The sequence below is a fragment of the Platichthys flesus genome, chromosome 7 (genome assembly GCF_949316205.1).
Source record: "Platichthys flesus chromosome 7, fPlaFle2.1, whole genome shotgun sequence".
Taxonomy (NCBI): Eukaryota; Metazoa; Chordata; class Actinopteri; order Pleuronectiformes; family Pleuronectidae; genus Platichthys; species Platichthys flesus.
This window is the reverse complement of record NC_084951.1, coordinates 23,463,842-23,488,348: the sequence shown is the minus strand read 5'-3', so window position 1 is coordinate 23,488,348 and position 24,507 is coordinate 23,463,842. Positions and strand designations below refer to the sequence as shown.

Genomic DNA, 24,507 nt, shown 5'->3' with positions numbered 1-24,507 from the left:
AGGAGTTGGAAACGACGCAGCCTCATATCCACATGGTGCAGCTCAGTCTAGAGCCTGGGAATCCAATTAACGCCGCTTTCTGCTAATTTCTCACCGTGCGTGCAATAAAAAATAAAAAGAACTGCGATTGCCTCTTATATTTGTTTTGATCTACATAGAAACACAAAGGGGAGGAATATTAAAACAAACGCGTCCCCATATCCTCGGTGGTCAGCCGTCAGGATTAGACGCGCTGAGCCGTTTAAAAGGGATGACAGTGGAAATCTTCCAGGGGAAGGAAGGTGGAGAGAGACCGGGAGGAATCTCCTGCGACCCACTAGGGGGGTGTTGCACCATTTAAGTTCAAATAGGAAGAGAAGAATATATTGGGAAGTTCATGAAAAGGATGGAAATGATTGATTGAGTTAGAGAAAACACTTTCAAGGATTTCTGCCAGAAGCAGCAGGGTGCACTACCAGGAGAGGAAACCAGGGGGCGCACTTCCACAGCAAATACCCACAGCTGAGATTGAGCCCGAGTGCATGAACAGTAGATAATGTGCAAAATGTCTCCCTGGTATTATCACTCACCTCAACTTTAACCTTTCAAAACCCAGGACCGTGACAAATAAAGAAAACAACAAATCAAAACCTTCAAGAATATTTGATGACTTTATTGTTAGTATCAACTTCTGCACGATAAATAAATTAACACGATACACAAAATAGAAATTCTCTCTATACATAGTTTGACAGTGAGAAACTGGGTTGTGCTGCCCCGTCTCCCTGCCGTGGCAGATGCTGCCGCTTAAAGAGAGCAGAGAGACTGGGGGGAGAATGGATAAAGCAGCGATTCCAAGAGAAGACGGGTGCTTGAAAAAAAACAAAGTGAACTGAGCCAGGACCTTGTTTTCTAACAACTCAGCAGTTTTCATAGACATGACTTGAACAGACTCCATTCCTGCATGTGAAGATAATATTTGCTCGAAGTTAAGAAGCTGCTGGTGGAGGGGGAGCGCAAACAAAAACAGGAATGAGTTTTTTTTTTAAAAACACTGTTTGCATTGATTGTCTCCGTTGATATATAATTCAAACTTTGACATAGACTCACAGAAAACATGTGAGAACAAACTCAACTTTTCATGAGGCCCAATCTTCCTCTATTCAAATGTTTCTCTTTGGTCAATTGATCATTATTTGCAGTTTTCCTAAATAAGCTGATTGATGCAATCATGTGGTGGAGTTTCATTTAGATGTGTTGGTGATGTTGCTGTGATTTTTCATTGTTTTGACTGAGCACTAACCCAGAATCCCAACATAAATGTGTGTTCATAATGTTGATTGTGGTTTTATTTAGTTATCTCTCTGCTTAGCTCACCCTCTACTTACCGGGGCAGATGTGGCTAAGTTGGTAAATGCCATTCAATAGAATAATAATTTTTTATTAGAATGCTTTAGTTTAGTTGGAATTCTCAGAGTTCATTTATACCTTTTGTTGTCGTATTATTTGTTAATGAACATCACATGTTCACAGGATCTGCTTCTTCAATATCCCTTTTGAAAAGTTTCAGTGCCAAACACCATCCTCCACCCCCTTAATGGGGTTTAATGTAATACTAACATAGTACTTGAATACAATTCTCAATGGTAAAACCTCACTGAATAAATATGTTGATTTTACTACTCACACACAAAACTACTTCTGTACGTAACAGCCATTTAAACAATAACTTTAAAGTTGAATACATCTATGAAAACAGTTCTAAAATCTTTGGATTCTTGTTCAACATATGTTATAACTGGGTAAATATATACATTTCAGAATTGCACATTAAACTCAAAGAGGTCACAGCTAAGTGACAACAACCACTGATGCATAAAAACGTTGCATGAGATGCTGCAGGTGCAAACAGGAGGTTTGTCAGAAGGATCCTCGCTCACATTAACACTCACATAAAACTAAAACTCACAGTACTTTGTTCCTGAGGTATAAAACCTGAAGTGCAACTACTTGAAACCACTGTAGTGACCAGTATCTCCACCTGACACCTGCTGTAGTACCTCGGTGTCCCTGCTGCTCTGTGGTGGGACTCCTTGTGTCCACAGCGGCTCTCATTTCACTTGTGCTGCATCTTCTGGAGGCATCTGATTCGGGTCGTCTGCAAAGGGAACAGCTGCAGGAGAAGGAGAAAGAGGAAAACACAAACAAGTCAGTTATGTCAGGCTCAGGTTTTTATGGTGGCCCATTGTCTTTGTAGTATATTCCCTTAGCTAATATATATCCATAGCAGAGTAACAAACCGTAAATGGTATGTTAATATTCAGCTAATGAGTTTCTCTAGCATAGGTATAGATCATAATGACATGTTAATATCTTAAAGTGCCTTGAACTGCCAATGGAATAATGAGAGAAGAGATGGTTTTCAGCGGGTCCTTAAATCTTAAGGTACGACACGTTCCCTAATTTAGGCAGAAGGCCCGGTTGTGTGACGTCATTAAATCTCTAGGTTTGTGGTAAACAACTCCCCTATAAAACGCCTTACCTTGCAGAGTCAAGTCAGATTTTCACTATTCGGCTTGTGTGTTATCTCCGAGTTTTCTACAAACTCGTCCTGACCTGTAATACTCTTGTGTAATAAACATTATACTTGTAAGTACTGGGTCCGCGTCTCCTCTCTGCGAACACCGACTTCAACAAGACTCTACTGCTGGAAAGATACGACATCTTCCATGATATATGAAGTTTCTCCACACCTGCCATGTCAGTGTCTCCTGCTGAATTAATCTTTTGATGTGCTAACCTTTTCTCAAACTGTTACAAAATTCTCCAGTTATTGATTTCCATAATTTCACAGAAAAGTCTCAGAGAAAATGTTTAACCTTTTCATTCGGTGTGTTTAGTTGCGAGTAGAAACTGACACTGACAGCGCATCACAATGAGATCTTATGATAACCTCGGATGGATTTAATGCCAATGTTGAGCTGATGTATTTGATTGTTCAGAAATCACTTGTAATTCATGGACCTGGTAAACCCTGCAATTGTTTGTTCCTCACAAAACATTTGCAGATTTATGATATTATTAATGTATAATAAATGAGAAATTAAATTAAACATTGTTAGCTAACTGTGGCCATACTTCTGCAGCTTCACTTACGATTCTGAAACTGCTGCGCTGTGTATCTGGTGAGGAGGATCCCAAAACCCTCAATGAGAGCCAGCAAAATCCCTCCCATCATGGCAGAGCCCATCATGGCCAAGGGCCCACCTGGAAACAAGAACACAAAACGTTCTCAGTCAATCAATCTGATTCACTCATTGACACAACTGAGGTTGTGTTGTTGTTGGTGGCTTGTTCTTACTGCGCGCTGCCAGGATAGCTCCAGTCAGCGCTCCACTTGTTATGGAGTTCCACGGGTCTTCTTTCCCTCTGACGCGAACCAGACCGCAGTCAATTGTGGAGAAGAGACCCCCCCACACAGCAAAGCTCCCTGTAGAACCACCACAAAAGAAACCTGCGAGTATTTAGACTGCCTCATTTATGCACACTTCATTGTGTAAATGGGTAAAATCAGACCAACACCAAGCTGACCCTGACCATGAATTTGGGGCAGCCACAGGAAATGTCTGAAAACCTTTGACTTTTTGTCATATCAATTTATTGGGTGTATAAAATAGCAATGTTATCGTGTTAAATGAAATGTACAGTACACTTAAGTGAATAAATAGTGAAGGGTTCTGAATACTTGCTGAAGCTGCTGTTTTAGGTTTTAATGTAAAGTTAACATTTAATCAGCGCTGCTACAACAAACCAGGTCCTCACCTCCAATCTGTGGAGCTCTTACTCTCACTGCGTTGGCGCTCCCTCTCAGTCGGTGTGCGACACCCTGAAACATTAGAGCACTGTTCAGTTCTGCCTTTCCAAACCTGGTTTGATTCACAGAGCAAACCCACAATGTTCTGAACTCACTGCAGGGGCGTTACGAAAGCCCTTGATTGACTGGAACACCCCTCCACCGATTGCACCCATGGTGAAGGCCCCTCCGCAGTCGTCCACTATCCTCCACGGACTATAGGCAGACATCAGGAGGAGATAGGATGTAGATATAAGCAGGAAAAGCATAAACACCTCAGCTCTGTCATGTGGAATGTGTATTGTAATGTGTAATGTGTAAATGTAACCATACAACATTCAATGATGAGCAATGTCTGCAAAAAATCGAATCCCGATAATTGCAGAAAAAATTGGTGTATTTACAGTTCAGTTCAGGTTGTGCTAACACAATGATTTAGATTGTCAAATCAAATTGACTTTTATAGCTCTGTTTACACAGTAACACATTGGTATATGGATCCACACGCATATGTACACATTTTCAAATCTCAGTACATATTTACATGTTTGTGCAGACAATTATAAATATCTTTAGACATGTGAAAGTCTCTGTACACGTTTATAAACTTCTCTACACTTCCACAATAACTATCAACTTTCACATATCATCACACTACACATTGACAGATTTTTAACACACAGTAAACTACACAACAAGCTACACGTTCACAGCTCTCCACACACATTGGCTATTAAAACTGCTATAATAGTCCCATAGCAATATAACTAACATGTAAAGTAGAATGTTTGGTGCATTTTAATTCTGTTTACCAGACTGTCACTATATTTATTTTAAATAGTGTTGGATCTGACAGTTGTTCCTCTGTGGACACACACTGCTGCACTAAGCTAACATGCTAACAGGCTAACTCTACTCCCACTGACTCCAGTGAAGGTTATCAAAAACACACACACAGTCCGAGTCTCAGTTTTTCTGAACAAGTCGGGAAACGAGAGGTGTTAATCTCACCAGGGCTCGCGGGCATATTCCTCCATGTTGTTTGTTGTCGTCGTCAAGATAGCTGCGTGACGTCATCTCAGCGCGCCGCCCGGACCTGCTGTTGTGGTTGAAAGTCGCGTCGTCCACTCGTTGGGTCTTATTCTCCTGAACCAGGTAAAGAGAAAACGCTTTTAAATCATTATTAACACATAAAAACTGTGGGTTTGTTGTTTGTGTGTTTACTGCCGGACACACGGGTGTGTTTGCGGGTTTATTTGTTCAGCTGTGAGCAGCGAGTCTCCGAGCCTGATGCGGTTTGGTTCAATCAATCCTCACATGTCTCACAGATCCACCTTTTTATTGTTTGAAATACATAGTTGTTTCAACTCAAAACTCGAGCAGATAGAATTGACGATGATTACAAGACCAAACATTCAGGGACACGTTTCACCAGGAGACACAGAGACACAAAGGAGGTCAGGAGGCTGAAAGAAGCTTCTGGTCCACAGCGAAGTGCAGGTCAAAAACCTCCTGCTACGAACCCAGAGATTCAAGAGATTTAAGATTCAAGATTTTGTATTGTCAAATGCACAACAATAACATTAAGCAGTCGCTGGCAGTGAAATGCTTGAGTCTCAGGCTCTCTTCTAACAATGCTCAAGTAATTACAACCAATACAATAAAATAAGATAGAAATAGTGTAAAAGAGATTATCAAAATTAAATAATAATGTATATATATCTAAATATATATAAACAGCTGAGGAGAAAATAAAAACAAGTGCAGATATGTCACGGAGAGGAGTTTAAAAGTCTTATGGCCTGGGGGATGAAACTGTCTCTGAGCCTGGTGAGAGGAGCTTCAGACTCTGCATAACATGTTTTATGTTTTGGAAAAATGCAAAGAATCGCTTCAATACCACAATTTGCAGTTGAGCGTAATTAAAAGTCCAGTCGAGACAGTGTTTAGTTCGACCAACAGGCTAAAAGATGTGTTAGAAAACTGTTAATGTAAAAACCTGAGACCACAGAAGTGTCTTCAGTTTACTAATTTTGTCTGAATAAATCTGTATGATATCAATTTACTGTCATATGACAAACCAGGACCTGCGCCAAGGCCCAGCAGTGTTCTTATTAAACCACATTTAAATTCACTTGATCTGAAATTGTATTTGGATCTGCACCAAACTGCACAAACTCATCATTCCCCTAAACATGCCTGAGGTTTTTTAATCAACATCCATCACTTGATATCTTGGGAAATCCACAAACTGTGGAAAAACATCCCACCATGGTAAAGAAAGTGAAATTCTGATCTGGATCCGCACCAAATTTACTTGTACATAACTAACAAGTAACTAACAAATAAATACTGATGAAAACATATTGCTACATTGTGGGTGGAGGTAAAAGTCACAATCAATCATGTATTATAAATGAATCAAAAGCCAGCTGGAGATACAAGCATATCGTATTTGGCTGTATAATTAATATCGGGTACCATCAGCTGAAAATTAAGTTAGGTCAGTCCAATATCATTTTTGCTTTCCTTATTTTGCTCCTATACTAACTGTATATATATATATATATAACAAGTAACTAACAAATATATATATATATAAATAATAAAGCCAGTAGATAACTTCTCCCAGTGCCTGTTGCATTATGATCTAATCCCCCTCTGTGTTTCAGGATGCCTCTACCTGCGGCACTGCTGGCCCGCTTGGCCAAGAGAGGGATTGTGAGACAGTCGGATCAAGGTACCAGGAGATCCTCTGCTCTCGCCCTTCATACATTTCTTTCATATGCGTCATACATTTTTTGTGTCTTATAATAACTTTTATTCTCTTATTCCACCAGAGGTAGATGAGGAGATTATTGCTGAAGATTACGATGACAACAACGTAGATTACGAAGCGGGCAGAGTAGAGAATCTTCCTCCGAACTGGTACAAAGTGTTTGACACAGCTTGGTATGTAAACTCCATTTCTACAATTTGTTTTTACTGTCAGTCTATACATTTACAAAGCTAACATTTTTCCTTTGTGGTTAAAAGAAATTATTATGGGGTTAAACACAGCAGAATAATTGTATTATGCAGAAACATCAACCTGTTACAGTTTATGTGAAAGGAAATTTGATAAAACAACATTTACATTAGCAGACGTTTAAAACATTTTGAGCTATTTCATGGTTATGTTAGCTTTGCCACTCTGCAGCCAAATTGATTTTATAGTCTAGTATTGTTGTAAATAAGATTTCATGATTATACTATTATTACACGTGACACGTTTATTTTAACCTTCAAATTAATTAAATCAATCACTTTCCAACTTATTAACACGAATCAGGTGATAAGTGACTTTCTGGCTGCAAACTCATGTGTTGTTTTTATTTATCCTTCAAACCTACAGTGGTCTTCCTTATTACTGGAATGTGGAGACAGATTTGGTGGCCTGGCTGTCCCCAAATGACCCATCTGCAGTGGTATCGAAGGCTGCCAAGAAGATAAGAGGTATGACATTATAAAGCCTCTGCACTCTGCTAAGATGACGTAGGTGAGGACGGCTCCTTCGAGTTTATCCAGCTGCAGCAGGAAGTTTATCTTCCAGATGTGGTTAAAGTGAGGGGTGGTGTCGGGAGGGATTTTGACTCACCTTCACTATACAAATATGATCATGTCAGCTTTACCGATATTTTGTCTGTCAATATTGACACAGAGTAAGCTGGTTGTTATTGGTTAAACACAGGAAACCTAGGGGGGGGCTGGTGCATGTGAATCAGGGGATGGATCTGAAGCACACTGTTGAGTCTTCTCTGTGCCACAGGACTGACTCAACTGAGATGTGATGACTCTGGAGACTTGTCCGCACACTCACAAATTCATTTTGGCACCATGTAAATTGATGTGGTTGGACAGGTCAAGGGCAGTAATTCATTCACGTAGGAGCAAGTACAAGGCAGTGTGTATTTACTCTTTGCTTGGGTGAGGGGAGGAGCCGCTTTAAAGTATTTCAGGTCTGTTTAAATGTTCTATAGGTTATGTGGAGTCCAGCAGATTTATATTGGCACAGCCTCATAGCCTCTTCAGGGTCCCGTTAAATGTCAAAGGGTCATTTACCATGAATGTTGGGCTTCCATAGGAATGTATACCCAACTCTAAAACTGTTTATTGATCTATAAGTTGATCTGATTAATGATCCTAGTTGATGTCCTGTCACCTGAGACATCAGAAATCATTGCAGGTATGATCATTTTTGCAAGTTATCTCAGAATGCAGTTTGTTTTCTGCCAAACTTTGGCAATAGTTTATTTTGCGACAGCCGGCTTTTATTAATTTGTTTTTGTCTTTGTCTAGTTGATGGAGGAGGAGGAGGAGGAGGAGCAGAAGAAAAAACCATCGAGAGGCAGTTCGAGAAGCTGGATAGAGAGCGAGAGCGGGAGAGAGAGCGAGAGAGAGAGCGAGAGCGCGAGAGGGACGAGGCGAGGGACAGAGACAGAAGGAAGCCGAGGAGGGAGGACGCCGCACCGTACAGCAAGAACAAAAGAGGTAATGTTTACATCTGGTATATACTACACAAAGATTTTCAAACCAATGTTGTTTTCTATGAATGGAGGTTACACACAGTATCTTTGACTTTCAGGTAGAAAAGAAGACGAGATGGACCCCATGGATCCAAGTGCTTATTCTGATGCTCCGAGGTATTTACACTTCAGTATTTACGATCATGAAAAGGTCACCCCAACGTGGGGTGCAATAATCTCAAACATACTTTGTTTCTGTTTTGTTGTTTTTAATCATCAAATGTAAAGTTACAACTTAAGCTTCATTCAGAGGACAGAGGTTTGAGCAGGTGTAACAGTCATATGGATTCAGCTTGGAAAACCAGAGGCTCCTACATTTCCCATAGATAAACATAACTCATGTTTTCATTTGATAAAATAAACATCAACACTCCTTATTTTTACTGCAGGCTTTTGGCTATACATAAGCACATATCTCCAAATCAAATCACTGACATCAGGGTTTTTTCACAAACTTGACTAAGCTCCCCCAGAGACACAGAAAGCATCGTTCCCACCATCGGAGTCAAACTAATCACGTCCATTAAACCCTTTATTGGTGGCGTGACCCTTAAAAACGCATCATAACATAACAAGTCCAACTGTTTATTACAACAAGCGTTCCTCTCCACAGGGGGTCGTGGTCCACCGGGCTGCCCAAGCGTAACGAAGCAAAGACGGGTGCAGACACCACGGCGGCAGGGCCCCTGTTCCAGCAGCGGCCGTACCCGAGTCCCGGAGCCGTGCTTCGGGCTAACGCAGCCAATAAAATACCCAAGGAATGAGCTTCTGTCCCAGGACGAGGACGCAGCTCTTCTTTGCTTTGCTCCCATCTTTACATTAATGACTGACAGCTTTTCATTAAGATTTCTTTCCATTGTGAAATAAGTTTAACGGGTCAAACTGGGGGCATTTATACTTTTGTCGAGCAGCTGTAAATATGTTTTTATATCACCTGAAGATTGCCCCCCTCTTGTTATTAGAACAACTACTGGGCATCATTTGCTAATAAATCTAAAGATGACTGTGAAAATGACTCATTGCTGCTTTTGAATTTGTTTTATTACAACATTGCATTAAAAGTTTTGACATTTCTCTGAATATTCCAAAAGTCCACATTTAGGGAGACGAAAAAGAAATGATGATATTGAATCAAGGTCAGTGGATCATTGGTCGGTTGCTCCTACATAATGACACATGGAATCATAGTCCAGTGTGAACACCTGCTCGTTTCGATCGAGCTGAACTATCGCTCTGCACTTGTTCTTTTCCCGTTGGAGGATATGTCCCACCTGGACAGACAAACGTAAACACACCCATAAGAAAATATTAAATCACATTCACATTATTAAACCAGTACGCTACAGGAAAGATGATCCAGAAGATCCATGACTCACCTGACCCCTGTGTTCACCCAGTACGACCATTATAGCCTCATCGTCCCTTTTTGGGACAATGGTCTCCAGCATCGCCTGCTTCACATCTGTTGGATGAAGAGACAGAATGTGATTCACTTCAGAATTGATAAGGTCCTGGGCACCAAACAACATTTCTAAAGCTCTCTAATGATTCTTTTTTAGAGAGGTAAGGATATTGTAATTTATCTCTCAATGACAAAGCAAATAAAAAAAGCCACTGTTGTCACTGTAACACCTTAGTTTGCCAGATGTATTGTGAAAATTAACACAATTTGCACTTCACAGTTCTGTACAATTCTAATTAGCTGATATAAAGTCAGCGGAGAGATGGAAAACTGGAACTAACACAGAGAGAGGCTGAGATGGAACTAATGACTCACCGTCTAGCAGTCTCCCCTCTTCAGTTCGACACACACAGGTGGTAGGTGTCACGACGTCCTCCACACACATCTGGAAGAAAACAACACGTGTTAAAACAGAAACACAACATTTATAATGGTTCAAACTGGGATTTTCTGTGACTGGTCAATAATTTGTCAGCCCTCTAGTACCTTTGAGTTGTAGTACTTGCCGCCCTTGAAAGCTTTGTCTATAAAGCGAACTTTCAAGTCTCTCTGGAGCCAGGAGCGGGGAGCAGGAGGCCGCCTCGGTTCTTTAAACGATGGCTTCTCTCTGGAGAGAGGAAAAACAAATGTACAGTTAGTTTACTCCGGGAAAACATTGACCAAGATTTTGAAATTCAAAAAATTAAGTGGAAATGTACCTGTCTGGACTTGATTCCCTGTGTTTCCTCTTCCTGTCATCTTTCTCTGCAGACTTGTGTTTTACATCGTCTCCACTACTTCGCTTGTCTTTCTCCTCTCGCCTCTCTCGCTCCCTCTCCTTCTCCTTCTCCTTCTCCTTCTCCTTGTGAGCCTTACCCAGGCGACCTGGTCAGAGGATAAACAGTGTTACCAGTATGACATTAAGTAAAAATGTGCAAACTTGTTATTCTTGGTGTGGGAAGACAATCAAGCAGTGCCCCTTGAGGATACCCTGTTTAACACAGTCAATCATTTCATTAAAGATTAATCTGCCACTTATTTTCTCAGTTAAGTGTTTGTTCTATAAATAGAAATAAAATTAGCATCACAGATTCCCAAAGCTCAGAGGCTGATATATTGAAGAAGCTTTGTTTGAAGAACAGTCCCAAACTTAAAAATAAAAAATTTACTAACATAGAACAAAGGACAATTACATATCTAGCAAACATTCATGTTTACTTGGAGAAGAGCAAATCCCTTTTTCTTCATTTCTGTTTTTCTGTAAGTGTGAGAAAACTGTTTAATTTGTTCAAAGTTACTCACTCAGGTCCTTGCTGTATTTGTCGTATTCCTTACGCTCAATCACTTTAAGAGCGTGCTGGCTGATTGTCGCAGTTTTGCCACCGATAGCCAACTTCACCACAACTCGAGCGTTTTCTGGATCGACGCCTTCAATCTGCAGCACATGGAAAATAGTTATGAAAGAAGTCAGAGAAAACCATATAAAGAAATAAGCCTGAAACAGAAGAAAGATATTTCTTCTGTATCCGAGAAGAAAGATATTTCTTCTGTTTCTGGGGATGACTGTTGAGAGGCAACAGACGTTTTAGATTCATCGTACCTTCCCATACAGTTCCTTATGTGCCCCTGACACCACCAGCACACAGCCCCCGGTAACCATCTTTAGTTGTTCCTCCTCCTTCTCCCGCTCCTCGCCTGGCTTGGGGGGTCGCTTGTGTCTGGTGGGCTCCAGATCCTGTATCTGTGTACGGTCTGCACCAAGACCCAAACCTCTCGGCCGCAGCTTGCTTTCGATTGGCTTCACATCCCTGTAGCAGAATGGAAACATCAGCATTCAAACAATAAACGGGTCCAGCTCATGTGTAGGATGTGGAAGAGGTTAAAGATGGAAACAGCTTTACTTTAGAGGCTGAGATTAAGATGGTGAAACATGAAAAGTCCAGTGAACCAAAATTATATAAATAGGTGAGAAGTAGCAAATCCTCATATTTGAGAAGCTTAAGGTAAAGTGTGGTAATTCCACAGTGGTGCTCATTGATGGTTATGTTGGATAAAGAGAGGTGGTGACAAAGCAGGGGGTCAGTTTGTGACTTACTGCTTGAAGGTGCGGCCAATGCCTTCCTCTTTTTTCCATCCCATCCCCTTCAGCATGGCGATTCCATAAGCTGCAACAGGAATGCTCTCATAGTCTGCCTCTGTTGACTGACGAACAAAAACATTAACATAAGATATTCAATTGTACACTTGTAATTACACTTATGTAATATCCGAGTTAAGAAACACAAAACTGTCTGTGGCACAGAAGCAGTTTGTGATGCTGGTCTGACTCAGCCTTTTGGCTTCAGGCTGTCAGACTCGGATCAGGCTGATCAAAGTGACCAGGCTGCAATCCTCATCAGAGCAGTGGCTCTGCGCATCTCTCTCTGCTGACGGCTTCCCCTCTGGGGGAAGCTGAGAGGCCACTGTCGCAGGCTAGACTGCATTAAAATGAGCCGGGGGCCAGAGTGAGGAGGTTTCCCCTGACTCTCATCTTCTGACAGGCACATCTACAGTGAGTGAGGGCAGACATGGGCTGACAGTGACGAGGCGTGAGAGGCCTCTGATGAGAGGGACCAGAAAGAAGTATGATTGGTTGCCTGCATGTCTCTGGGGAGATGGCTGACCCCTGACTTCCACCAAGGCCTTACTGTACTGAAGAAGTCCTCTGTACCCTCACATATGCACAGGAGTGTAAATGCACACAGGGCCTTGTTGTTCTCAGTCGTACTTCACTCAATCAAATTTCAATATCTGACTCAAAGTAGCCATCTACCAGACATCTTATAAGTGCCTTGGCCCCTCTGCTCAAATAACTATTACCACCGCATATGAGCAAGGCAGAAGAAAGATTACTAAATACAACCAATATGCATGTCCCTGGTGTCTAGGTAAGTGCACTTACATGATAACATGGTATTTCATGACGACCTTATTACAACAAAATAAAAGTTCTAACTTAAAAAACAAAAACCCCTAACGATAATTAATTGGCCAGTTAATTCACTTCCTCTATCTGATCTAATGAATCAATGTGATCTTGCGTTTGTATATGTATATATTTTTTCTTTTCCAATTGAGACAAACAATCCTCTGATTCCCCTTCAAATGTCTCTAAAAACTCTCAACACTGCAGAACACAAGAATCTTTACTGACCCAACGACTGAACGAGAACCAACTCGACTGAAGACCGGAGAAAATACCTGCCTGTGTGTTTGGTACTTACGGATTCAGGCCGCAGTTCCCCCTCTACGTGGTCTCTGTCCTCAAAGCCCTCGGGCACTTTGTTTAGCATCAACAAGGGGATGCTGAGATTCGGGTCAGTTTGTGTCTGGGGGCCATTCTCCCACTTTTCAAGCTGCCTCCGTGAATCTACAAATTCAAAGAGGTATGAGGGAGCATTGTTAAGAGAGCTACTAGGAAAACTAAGTACACAACTAAAACATCAAACCACGATTTACATGCGTTATTGTATAAAACCATTTGGGCATGATAACATATCCCACTGATCTTTAAGTCATTTAGAGTCATAATTTATATCGCATCTATAAAACAACCATCGTTGACGAAAGTGCTAAACAGGCATTAAACAGAAATAAGTCGATACAAAGTAGAATAACAGAATAAATGGAAAATGCAAAACAAAGGTAAAGATCGTAAACCACTTAAAATCAAGGATCTTAAACTTAACTCGATTAAAACGCTAGCGAGAAGCCGTGGGTCTTAAGCTACGATTTAAATGTTTCTAGGGTGTGTGCGGTTCTGATGTGAAAAGGTAAACTACTCAAGAGATTAGGGGCAAACATATCTTCAAGTGTTGACCTTTTCTACCTGCCTTCAAAGTACATATTTCAGAGGATGTGACACACAAAAGTGAGGGCACTCTACTATATCAGTTCTTGGTAAAAACACTATTTGTAGCCATTTAAGAATTGTTCTGATCTTGACCCAGCAAGCTTCACCCACTCTTCCTTTAGATCACTTCAAGTACCCAAAATCATTATATTTGAACAGTTAGGGCAACACGATGTCACCAAGCCTTTCTACCCAAGCCATTCTACCCCTCGACTTTTTTGTGTGATACAGGATGGCTAAATTTCCCTTGGGATCAATTAAGTAAATCTAAAAATTAAATTCGATTGATTGGTTGCCGACGATGCATTTTCTCCATTTTCTCCAATAATTAACACATTTGTAACGTCAGCATACCCTCTATGAGTTCTTTGACAGCCAGAGACTCCACAGAGTCTTTCTCCCCGGCCGTCTCCTGTGTTTTGACTCCGCTCTCCTCTGTTTTGACTCCACTCTCCTCGCTCTGTCCCGCTCGGTCCGGCCTGTGCCAGCGGTTCTTCTGGATCAGAGGGATGATGAGCTCCTTGGTCTTCTCTGTTGGTTTTGAACTGCAACGACAGCAACATGTTAGCCAGCTAGTGTAGGGTGAGGGCCACTCTTAATGTGAAGGAGCAACAGGATGGAGACGAAACACTTTCTGAGCAGCACTTTACTTTTTTCCACAGCGACAACACACACTTCCTGCATGTCACTGTCACATGACTGAACTAACCAATAGGACGCCAGAAAGGCCTCAGACTACAGTACATTTAAAAAGAACCACAGAGACAGATTCAACACAGCACTACTTCTCTTCTTACGATGCTAATGTCAAGATTCAAATGTATAAATAGGTAAATCACTTTTGCAAACATAAATCTTAATAACTTAACTCTTGACACTGTAATTCTCTTTTTCTAAATTCACATAAACATATGAATGAACTTAACCAGCATCCACTCCGCTTCACAAACAATATATTTACATAAGTTGAATGTCGCACGTACGTATATTAAATGACAACACTAACTGTTATTCATATAATCAACTCTTACTCATGTCGACAGGGAAATCAGAGGAAACGCTAGTTAGCTAAACATCAGTTAGCATTAGCATACGAAGCCTACCTGTGAAGTTCGTTTTTATCGATGACGGTGAGGAAATCTTTGTCCTCCTTGCTGCTCAACGCGTCAGCGGCGGGAACTTTAAATTTATTGAATGTTTTGGTGAAACCAAACGACACCGAGGCGGTTTTCTTCTCCCCCTGCTCCTCAGGGGCAGCGGCGCTTGTGTCTTCCCAGTGCGACGCCATGTTTGTTTGGTAAGCGACAACGGGACGCAGAGAAAGGCATTCTGGGAGTTGACGTTTTCTTTCCCTCGAGGGATCGCGAATGACTACAACTCCCGTCATGCGTCAGAAAACCTGTGGATTAGAAACGTTTGATTAAGATAATTTTTATTTTATAAAATGTTTATATGCATGTCGTTAATAGTAATCTGTGCGCTAAAATGTTTTTAATTTCCTATTCATAGTAATTCGATTGTAAAGCTAATATTATAGATTTGTAATAATTGTATAAAACGTATTGGGGATTATATTCAATTTAACTTTTTTATTATTTTATTTCCAGGAATCTTGCACAATTTCATTCGTCTGCTCTTCTAAAAGTATTTCTACTGATGTGTTTTTGATAATGAGGGATATTAATAATAATAATTATTATTAATAATAACATTTTCGAAAACCCATTTGTGAAAAATATTCATAAAAGAGTCGTCAAATGAAATTACGCAAAATGCCTGAAAATAACATTTAACAACTTTCAGTGTTTTTAAATGGAATATAATTCAACAATACCAATCAATATCATATTGATAAAAGCTGTAATAAGTCAATAACCGTAGAATACCTAATAGGACAAGGAAATTCAAACGTGTTAGTTTACAGATCATAATCATCAACATGCATATAATTTCCATTGATGTGTAAATATTTATAAACAGTTTATTAATATTTCCGTAACCATATAATCGTATATTAAACCCGTTTGGCCTCTTCACTGTTCATTAGAATAAAATTATGTTTATTAAATATCTCCAATCCACACTCTGCTATCAGGTCATTGTAGCTTTAATTCCTGACCCATGACGGGAGTTGTAGTCATTCGCGACCCAGGGAGTGAATCAAAAGCAGGGAAAGAAAACCACAACTACCAGAAGTCCTTTCTCCCTCTTCTGTCATTATTATTATTACTATCATTGTTATTATAATCATTGATATCATTGATGTGTCCTCACTGGTATCTACAAAGTCCCTTGGGGCCATTGCTTAATCACATTTGCAGATAACACAACAACAATTAGAAAAACACATTACAGGAAAACAAAATTAACAAATGTTGAATTTTGTGTAAAAACACTTGTGTGGAGCAGTTCTTTGTTTTATGAAGTGTTTTTTTAATGTTGTGTTTTCCATATTGTGGGTGTGTTTCCTCAGATCCACCACAGACATGTGAACAGGTGGAGCTGGAACACGTTTTCAACCAGTAGGGCCCATTTCCCCCATAAAAGTTTGATCTAAACCAAACTGGAAACATCATGACATCAATATCTGCCTCTGTGACCTCGTTGGAAGAGGATCTGTGGATATGAAGTGTGGAGGAGACAGTTTGAACGTGATGCTGCCTCCTGATGGAGAAGTGCTGCTGCAGGTGGAGAGGGGCGGATACTTCGAACTCTTTCTATTCCCTCCCCTCCGCCTCCTCTGAACTTCTCAGGTTAAACCGCCTCTCTGCTCTGTAATCATTGTTCCCTGGGCGCTTAAGTGCATGTTTTACGTGGAGCGACATTAACCTATATAACCGCACTTAGTTTTGTTGGTGTCCTTCCTACTGCTGGACAGATCGGAGCCTTTAATCTGATCCGCGGCTCTGCGCCCTGGAAGCACCGCGGCTGCAGTTCAGTGACACCTCCGCCCCGGAGCGCAGCAGCGACTCCGACGGTTCTCTCTCTTTATACCCGCTGCTATGATGGAGCCACCACATCATGCATCTGCCAGTAATTAACCTGCTCCGTCTGCTGCACGAGGACTAGTCGGATCTGACGAGGAGAGAGAGAGAGAGAGGAAAGAGAGAGAGAGCATGACGGTGAGACATTTTCTTCATGGTCAGAATCAAAGTGCAGGACTTTTGTCTTTTCTTTCTGCACAAGTTCCTCCCGATCATTCACTTGTGACCCGGATCCATCCTCCTCCTCTGTTTGTGTTGCATTGCCCACAGCAGTGCAGCAGCTGCTACATTCATACGCGCTGTCAGATTTGTGTGTGTGTGTGTTTGTGTGAGTGTGTGTGTGTGTTCCCCCTCTCTCTCCTCTCCTCTCTCTCTCCCTCTCTCTCTACCTCTCTACAAGATAACCACAGCTCTCAGAGCATCACTGAGAGTCCAAATATCCCGTCAGCCGTGCGCATCCTCCCTGACTTTTCTTTGGGACACCGTGGCACCGTCTAATTCAATTCCTTTTTGCACATTCACACAACTCGTGATCATTTAACTACAGGCTTATTTATTATTGTCACCTCAGTCGGGTCAATGTATATAGACGCGTTCAAACGGATCCTCTTTGAAAGGCTGAACTGCTTGAAGAGAATGTGTGTGTGTCAGCGACAAGGCAGGTCAGTATCCTCTCCAAATATGAGAAATTTGAGATTCTGTTTTGTGTAACCCAAGTATGTGTGTGTGTGTGTGTGTGTGTGTGTGTGTGTGTGTGTGTGTTTGTAAGAGAGTGAGGGGGAGAGAGAGAGAGTGTGTGCATGTAAACCAGTCCCACAGTGTGTGAAGAATTTTGTGATGATGCTGGCAGATCTTGGGGATAAGTGTCATTATTAGTTTACCTTCTTCAACCGCAGGTGTGTGTGTGTGTTAGTGTGTGTCTGTGTGTGTTCGGTGTGTGCTTGTGTGTGTGTGAAAAGTTTCCTCACACCCTTTAGTAAATCTGTGATTTTCTTTTTTCCGTCACTCTACCAATCTGCTGCTCTGTAAATTGCCTCGAGGAGTGTAATCTGAAAACTGTGTTCGCTGCACCTGTGCCCATTTAGCCAGAAGAAACCCACTGACTTGCAGAATGTACTCTGTGCAGTCCACAGTCAAGTGTGTGTGCATGCATGTGTGCAGGACCGTGCACGTGTGCCCAAGGGGCTCTGTGTGTGAGTGTGTGTGTTGTTGCTGTTTGTTTATGGGTGTGTCCCTGCTTGATACAGGCAGCTTGTTTGGAAGTGATGGATGTGCGACCCTGACACAACGCTGTGCGTGTCTTTGGGTTTGTGGTGCAGTCAAGGTTACACTGTTATTATGGGTCGTTCATTCGCTGGAGGAGAAGAAGAGACGTGTGGCGTTGGACTGTCCACACCTGTTCTCGTGCTGCTCTGCTCCTCACACTTTTATTTTCATTCTGTGTTCGTCCTTCTAGCGATTCCAGTTCTCAGTCCAAGTTTGAACAACCAGTAAGTGGAAACGCATGTCGAGGCAACTAACACGACTCGGCTGTCACGGCTAACAAGACAGCAGGAGGAAGTGAGGTGCATTTCTGCTCTGTCGTAGTAACTCACGTCAGCCGGGATCTGCTGATTGTCTAATTATGTACCTCCTGTGTCCTTCAGCATCATGCATATTCATGCTGCTGTGTTAAGGTGTGGTGGAAACCAAGTGTGCATGTGTGTGTGTGGGCCCTGTGATGTGTGTTTACCCTTGACAGGGCAGGGCTATGCAGGAACACTCTCCCATCTGTGCTCCGAACCTTTGCTCCCAGCCCCTGCATTTGGATTCTGCAGTTGTAGCCGGCTCTATTCTTAGTTCTCAACAGTTCACGTGGAGTCTGACATAAAATTTCCACAACAACAAACGCCGTGTCATGCACCTGCCGGGACCCTCACGCCCCTGCCCAGTTTTTCTACACTGAGATTTAATTTGGACGGGATAAGCCGCTGTTAAGTGGTTAGACTCGGGGCCCAGGTGGCAAATCAATAGCCAATCAATGACAGTGTGTGGAGAGATATAATTTACACAGCGCCATATTTGAAATGTCAAGAAGGCAATGAATCCATGTATCCTTGAGTCAGATCTGAGCGGGACAACTGGGATCGATATCAGGTGGTGAGACAGGCAGTAGGAGCAGCGGAGGGTCACCTTCACCCAGCCCTACTGAATCAGCAGTATCTCTCTCACACACACAGACACACACACACAAACACACACTCGCACACAGACCTGAAGGCCTGCTTAGGTTACTAAACGTTGACCTCACAAAAATGTTCATTATAGTGAATTGAACCTCCCCTCCCCTTATGAATAATTCATTTTGTTATTATGATTTCCACCGTTCTTTCATTAGGTCACTGCAGCCTCCTCTGTGCTGATCCCACTTTTTTCCCCCCTCCCTCCACTTTCTGTCTCATCCACTTTTAATTTCCCTAATTTCTCCCCATGCTTTTTCTCATTTCTCTGTCCTGTACCCGCCGCCATTGTTGAGGAGCTGATCTTCTTTGTTTAATTAAACTGCGCCCTCCTCCTGATGCTCCTCTCTGATCGCAGCGGGGGGTGTAACGCAGAGTGGCAGATTGAGTCAGAGGACCTGTTGTCACAGTGGCAGTACGCACAGGAGCTCAGTGTACACAACACAACACGCCCCCTGCCTTGACCTTTTGAGTGGGGGACGTCACTGAGCCAGTGTTATCCTCTCAGGTGTGTGTGTGTGTGTGTGTGTGTGTGTCACTCCAATGCCCAACACCGATGTAATCTTACATTAAGTCCGTCCGCATGCAGTCACAACATGAGCCGCTTCTATGAAATCACACAATGGAATAGATTTTGGATTTACTGATGCCGTGCCGAGAATGCGAATGTGCTTTTCATTCCATATATATTCTTAGCAGCTTTTTCATGTATTGATTTTTTCTGTTATTGAGTTTCTAAGGGAGGGAAATGTTCCTGTGCTTGTTTATGCTTCTTTTTTTTTTCAAAACCACGAGCACTTAATCTTTCATTTTTTTTTTAAATCTGCCGCTGTTTGTCTGTTTTGTGATGATGACTCCCGTGCCCTAGATTTGAAAGTGAGTGAGCATCAGGAAGCTTTGCCCCCCCCCCCCTGTCGCTCTCACGGTTTTGGTGTAACCATGCAGGGGGGGGGGGGGGGGGGGGGGGAGAGGTCAGGACACAGACATCAGACAAGACGGAGAAGTCACTGGTTATTTAAGATGACTTACTTGGCTAAACTCCAGCTCCACCCATGGGAAGATGCAGCGAGATTAGGAGCAAAGTGCTTCACTGCAGGTTCTAGTGAAGAGGTGAGCTCAGTGTTGGAGGTGATGAGTTCAGCCTCAGGGTTTGTTGTCATCACCTTTGAAACTAGCGGAGCAGCTTAGGCCAAGTCCAAGGTTCATTATGTAATTGGGCGGGAATTTGTTGGTTCTTTTTCTTACATTCAATTTAACATATTTGGGCATAATATATGTGCAGATAATTCATACAATGATCATATTCAGTGATAATTAAAATAATATTTAATTGCAGCTCAGTGTGATACTTAAAACAAAACCATTACAGTATGTCTTACTGTTTTTTATAAGCATTTAATAACCGTAGTTTAGTAAAAGATAAAATAAAGTGAAACACAGCTCACGTTCTATGAGCTGACACATCTGGATCATCTGGCCACCACCTCCAGATATTCAATTGAGCACTGAAAGTTAGTTAATTAATCGATTAATCAATCAGCAGAAAAACAAGTCAGCCATTAATGAAAAACAGCTGCAGACTCCAGGTTGACACATGTGAAATGTCACAGTCTGATATTATTATTTTATTTGACATATTTTACAAATGTAACGTTTATTGATAATCAGAAAATTACTCAGCTGATTAATTGACAATGATTATTAATAAAGATTAAGTTCACAGGGATGATAAGTCAGGAGCACGACCTCACGTTTGAGGAATTTGAAGCAGAAAGTATTTGGAACAGTTTCAGCTCTTTAATTCAGCCTCTGGTTATTGATGATTTCTCTCTTGAAGTTGATCAAATGTGCTGCCTCTGTGCACCCAGCAGTATGATGTGCAGTAACTGAGCACGATGCATAAAAATACAGAATAAACTTTGCATAAATTCATCGAGCATTCTGGCTGAGCTTGAATGGGCTAATTTCATTATTGTCGGGCCTCATTTAGAGCGGAAACAGATCCACAGAGCGAACGTGGCTCCGCCGATTCAAACCAACAGAAGCTTTTATGACGCAGAACAACTCTGCTGCAGAGATGCTGCTCAGTGGCACGATCATTTACCAGCACACAATCAGAGCGGGGAGTATCACAGTTAGATTAGATCTCACGGCAAAAGCTGATTGTGTTAAAAGTTTCTGGTCTTTGCAGAAGTTCGACTAACTCCGCCGTAGTCAAAGCCGATTATGTCAGGGAGTGATCCTCCGACTGAGAGACGGCTTTGATGGGGATGAGGGCCGGCACCTCGATAGACATCAGGAACATGGGGAGAATCACGCCGGCTGACACCCACTGCTCTCCATCACGTTATTGATACGGGAGGACGAGGCGTTAAAAGCTGCCAGCACGTTCACAGTCCCAGGCGAACACTTGTTTTGTCGATGAAATTCGTATTAATTGTCTGTTTCGAATGGAGATATGGTCGCTGCACTCTTCAGCCCGCTGCGTAAACCTGTCAGGTCAAGTTGTTCTTTTCTTTGCCTCTCCCGAGCCACTTTCCTCAGAGCAATTCAATTATTCACTCGTCCTAATTGATGTGTTTTGCTTACACCTTTTTTTTCCTGAAGGTCTTTCCAGACGCTCTCCAGCCCAATGTCAAGTGCTAGTCCCTCTCGTCCTTGATTCGTTGCTTCGATTTGACTTTGAATTGTTTAGCTTGATGGCAAAGCTCATCTGTGTAACTTTAATAAATTAGTGCCCTGGAGATCCAACCTGAAATAAGGGCTTAGCTAATTTGTCCGGTAATGAAGATATTTCGCTCATGACTTTAAGCTGCCAGGAGTAAATTGGCCTCAGCTTTCTTTTGACCAATCACTGTGAAGAAGTTAATTGCACAGGACCTCACATTTTAGCTTTAGCACTTCTGCACCATAAGCTTTTATTACAGAGCAGAAATTGGATGTGAAGTTTGTTGAGATAAGGCTTAAATCTCAGTTTAATTCTCTGTAGTGGAAAAAAGGAATATTTACAACAGGAAACACATTGTGCCGCAGCTGTTCCTACTATAAACTGAGACGTAATAGCTTTGAGCATATGCTCTATGATTTCAGATTAAACAGATGTAGTGTGGAAATGAAGAAATGACCTCTAAGAATAGCCTCCAAGTCGAGAGAGGATGTGTGTTTCACCAGTGACAGATTGCTGTGGTTTGAAATTACACTGGGGGACCAGGGTTGCAAGCCTTAAAGATCCAGAGCAGGTTGCTGGTGGAGAGGAAGTCAGTGAAACAGGATCTGTCTCCGTCAGCTCTTTCCTGACCCGAAGGTCAGAAATCTCAATAGAGCATTCTTTTTATAGGGTTAGATATCCTTGAATCCGTATATTGTGTCCTCCTCTCTGTGAGACACTGTCGCTCATCTGCAGTCGTCTATATTGTTTCTCGTATTAGTGTCAGTCCACAACTTTGCTCTGCATGGAAATTGCTCAATAACTATCAGGTGGATTGTCATGAAGATTCCTAATCCATGCATCCAGTGTTGTTAGTGAAATATCCTGAAACAGCTAGTCAAAAGCAATTTGGGACAAACATTTGATAACTTAGACTTTTCCTACAGCACCTAAAACATACCCATCAGCCTCAGCTTCTCATTTTATTTATAATTATATAACAAACCCGCTGAACTAGGTCATGGCTGATTGGCTTCACCTGTTAACATATTGAGAATCAGATAAATATACCATTTGCACAGAAAGGTTCTGCAAACTGCTCACACTTAATGCAGGAAAAATATCCCTGATACAGTTGAAAGGAATATTTGTCAACAAACAGTAACCAAACTGTATAAACTTAAAACTATATATTTAGATTCAGAAAATTAGAATCATTGTCTGTATCCACACCACATTTCATGTGTTCATAGATATGATCACGCTACACATGCCTGATTTCCTTCATAAACATCTCTGGATTATTTCTGGAGAAATTCCCCCAAATGTCAATCAACAACAAATATCTCACAAAGGGGGAAAATCCTGGATCCAGATGTAGATTGAATTTGTTCTTTCCTGACCCGAACCGCCTCCCTCCAAGTTCCCTGGTAATCCCTCCAGTAGTTTGAGTGTAATCTTGCTTGAAAACAAACAAACACAACAAACCAACAAATCCACGGAGCGGGGTGAAAACATAACCTCCTTTTCAGAGATGACTATGGACATAAGAATTGTACCTGCTATACATCTCCTGTGTATGTTAGCAGTGTGAGCATGTTAGCATGCTGACTCTGGTATTAGAGAGCTGCAGACATGGCTGTAGACTCTTTCCTGTTTACAACTGAAACATTGTGAGTTTGTGATAAAGGTCACCATTACACCTTCTCATCAATTTACTGGCACATGTTGTCAGTGTGAAGTAAAGACCGGCAGCTTAATTGGTCTCAAAGCAAATTTACCTTCTTCCTTTTTTTTTGTTTAAAAAGACTTGGTTGTCTTATGTGACGAGATCGTGTCACACACCTTACACCCCCCCCCCCCCCCCCCCCCGGCCGTAATGGCAATGCAGCGCTCTGTTTTTAATGGACACAGTAAGATGAGTGTGCCGGACCAGTTTGAAACATCAACACCAGCAGCAGAGCAGAGCAGCATCAGGTTGAAGCGTGTGTCTGAAGCGGGACGAGTCCAGGCTCCAGTGGGCTTGACAGGCCGGGGCTCATTAAACCCCAGTCAGATGCACCAGGTCAAGACAACTGCAACACACTCCAATGCGCATAATCAGTAAACACACAATCTTGACTGTGTGGGCCCAACATGATAGGATAATACCCTCAGACATATATTGGTTGTTTTATTTTTAGCATTTTAATCAGTGCTGCTGAGAAATCTTAGATAAAGCAGGAAGAGACTAACAGCTTATAGAATTAAGATCTAGGATTGATGCGCATTGGGAATATGTTTTGAACGGTTGGATGGAGAAAGTTTATGCTTTTGTTTTTTCATTCCCGTCTCACGACACACTTAATGCACGTTGCATCACAGCGTGTTCTGTGAGGGTGGACAGACGGACGGGGAAGCAGGTCGAGGACGTGGCTGCAGAAGGTTTCACAGCGGGGGGGAGGGAGAGTGACTGGAGGCTCTGTTTGGTGAGGATGAAATGATAAGCATAATTTCGTGTGATTATCCTCAAATGCTCTGGAAACAGCAGTGACAGCCGTTTGGCTTTCTACCAAGCTGCAACACCGACTGAGGTGCAAGTTGTGTGTTTTTGGAATTTCAATGTTGTGGCAACCAACGCGACCATTTCCAAAGCTCTGACTCATGTCACCTGAGCTCGAGTCCTGCTCCTCTGCCAACCACAGGCTGTGTGATGGAATCTCTATCGGTGCAGCCCCCCCCCCCCCTTTTCTCTCCTCTCCCTTTAATCTGGGCATTGCAGAAAAACACTCTCAATCTATCTGTCTGTCAGTATTGTCACTTTATTTCTCTTTTCATCTTTTAATCTGTCCACTCCCGGCTTTCCTCTTCCTCATTTGTCAATTTCTGCACAAAACCCCCCCTCCAGAGACCCCCTCTTTCAGTCGGGCATGTAGGAGAGAGGACAG

At 42.0% G+C, this 24,507-nt stretch overlaps 3 protein-coding genes across 4 annotated transcripts; 1 reads left to right on the top strand and 2 right to left on the bottom strand.

Annotated features, from left to right (window-relative positions):
• Positions 1–637: 637 nt before the first annotated feature.
• timm17b (translocase of inner mitochondrial membrane 17 homolog B (yeast)) lies at positions 638–4,901 on the bottom strand. Its single transcript, XM_062391814.1, has 6 exons — positions 4,844–4,901; positions 3,949–4,048; positions 3,802–3,865; positions 3,341–3,469; positions 3,136–3,246; positions 638–2,152 (listed from the first exon to the last, which is right to left on the bottom strand). The coding sequence occupies exons 1-6, from the start codon at positions 4,867–4,869 to the stop codon at positions 2,091–2,093; spliced, it is 492 nt and encodes a 163-aa protein (XP_062247798.1). The 5' UTR covers positions 4,870–4,901; the 3' UTR covers positions 638–2,090.
• pqbp1 (polyglutamine binding protein 1) lies at positions 4,853–9,412 on the top strand. 2 transcript variants are annotated; one of them, XM_062391812.1, is made up of 8 exons: positions 4,853–4,987; positions 6,505–6,572; positions 6,673–6,784; positions 7,227–7,327; positions 8,019–8,057; positions 8,171–8,362; positions 8,457–8,514; positions 9,011–9,412. In XM_062391812.1, exons 2-8 carry the CDS (start codon positions 6,506–6,508, stop codon positions 9,159–9,161), a joined length of 720 nt encoding a protein of 239 aa, XP_062247796.1. In that variant the 5' UTR covers positions 4,853–4,987; position 6,505; the 3' UTR covers positions 9,162–9,412. The 2 variants fall into 2 exon arrangements, with proteins under 2 accessions (XP_062247796.1, XP_062247797.1); XM_062391813.1 differs by lacking the exon at positions 8,019–8,057.
• An 8-nt stretch (positions 9,413–9,420) lies between these two features.
• On the bottom strand, positions 9,421–15,032 carry gpkow (G patch domain and KOW motifs). The gene is made up of 11 exons (XM_062391811.1): positions 14,834–15,032; positions 14,085–14,275; positions 13,102–13,247; positions 11,934–12,040; positions 11,439–11,646; positions 11,141–11,273; positions 10,558–10,723; positions 10,346–10,466; positions 10,175–10,244; positions 9,774–9,859; positions 9,421–9,668 (listed from the first exon to the last, which is right to left on the bottom strand). The coding sequence occupies exons 1-11, from the start codon at positions 15,016–15,018 to the stop codon at positions 9,543–9,545; spliced, it is 1,539 nt and encodes a 512-aa protein (XP_062247795.1). The 5' UTR covers positions 15,019–15,032; the 3' UTR covers positions 9,421–9,542.
• Positions 15,033–24,507: the final 9,475 nt, after the last annotated feature.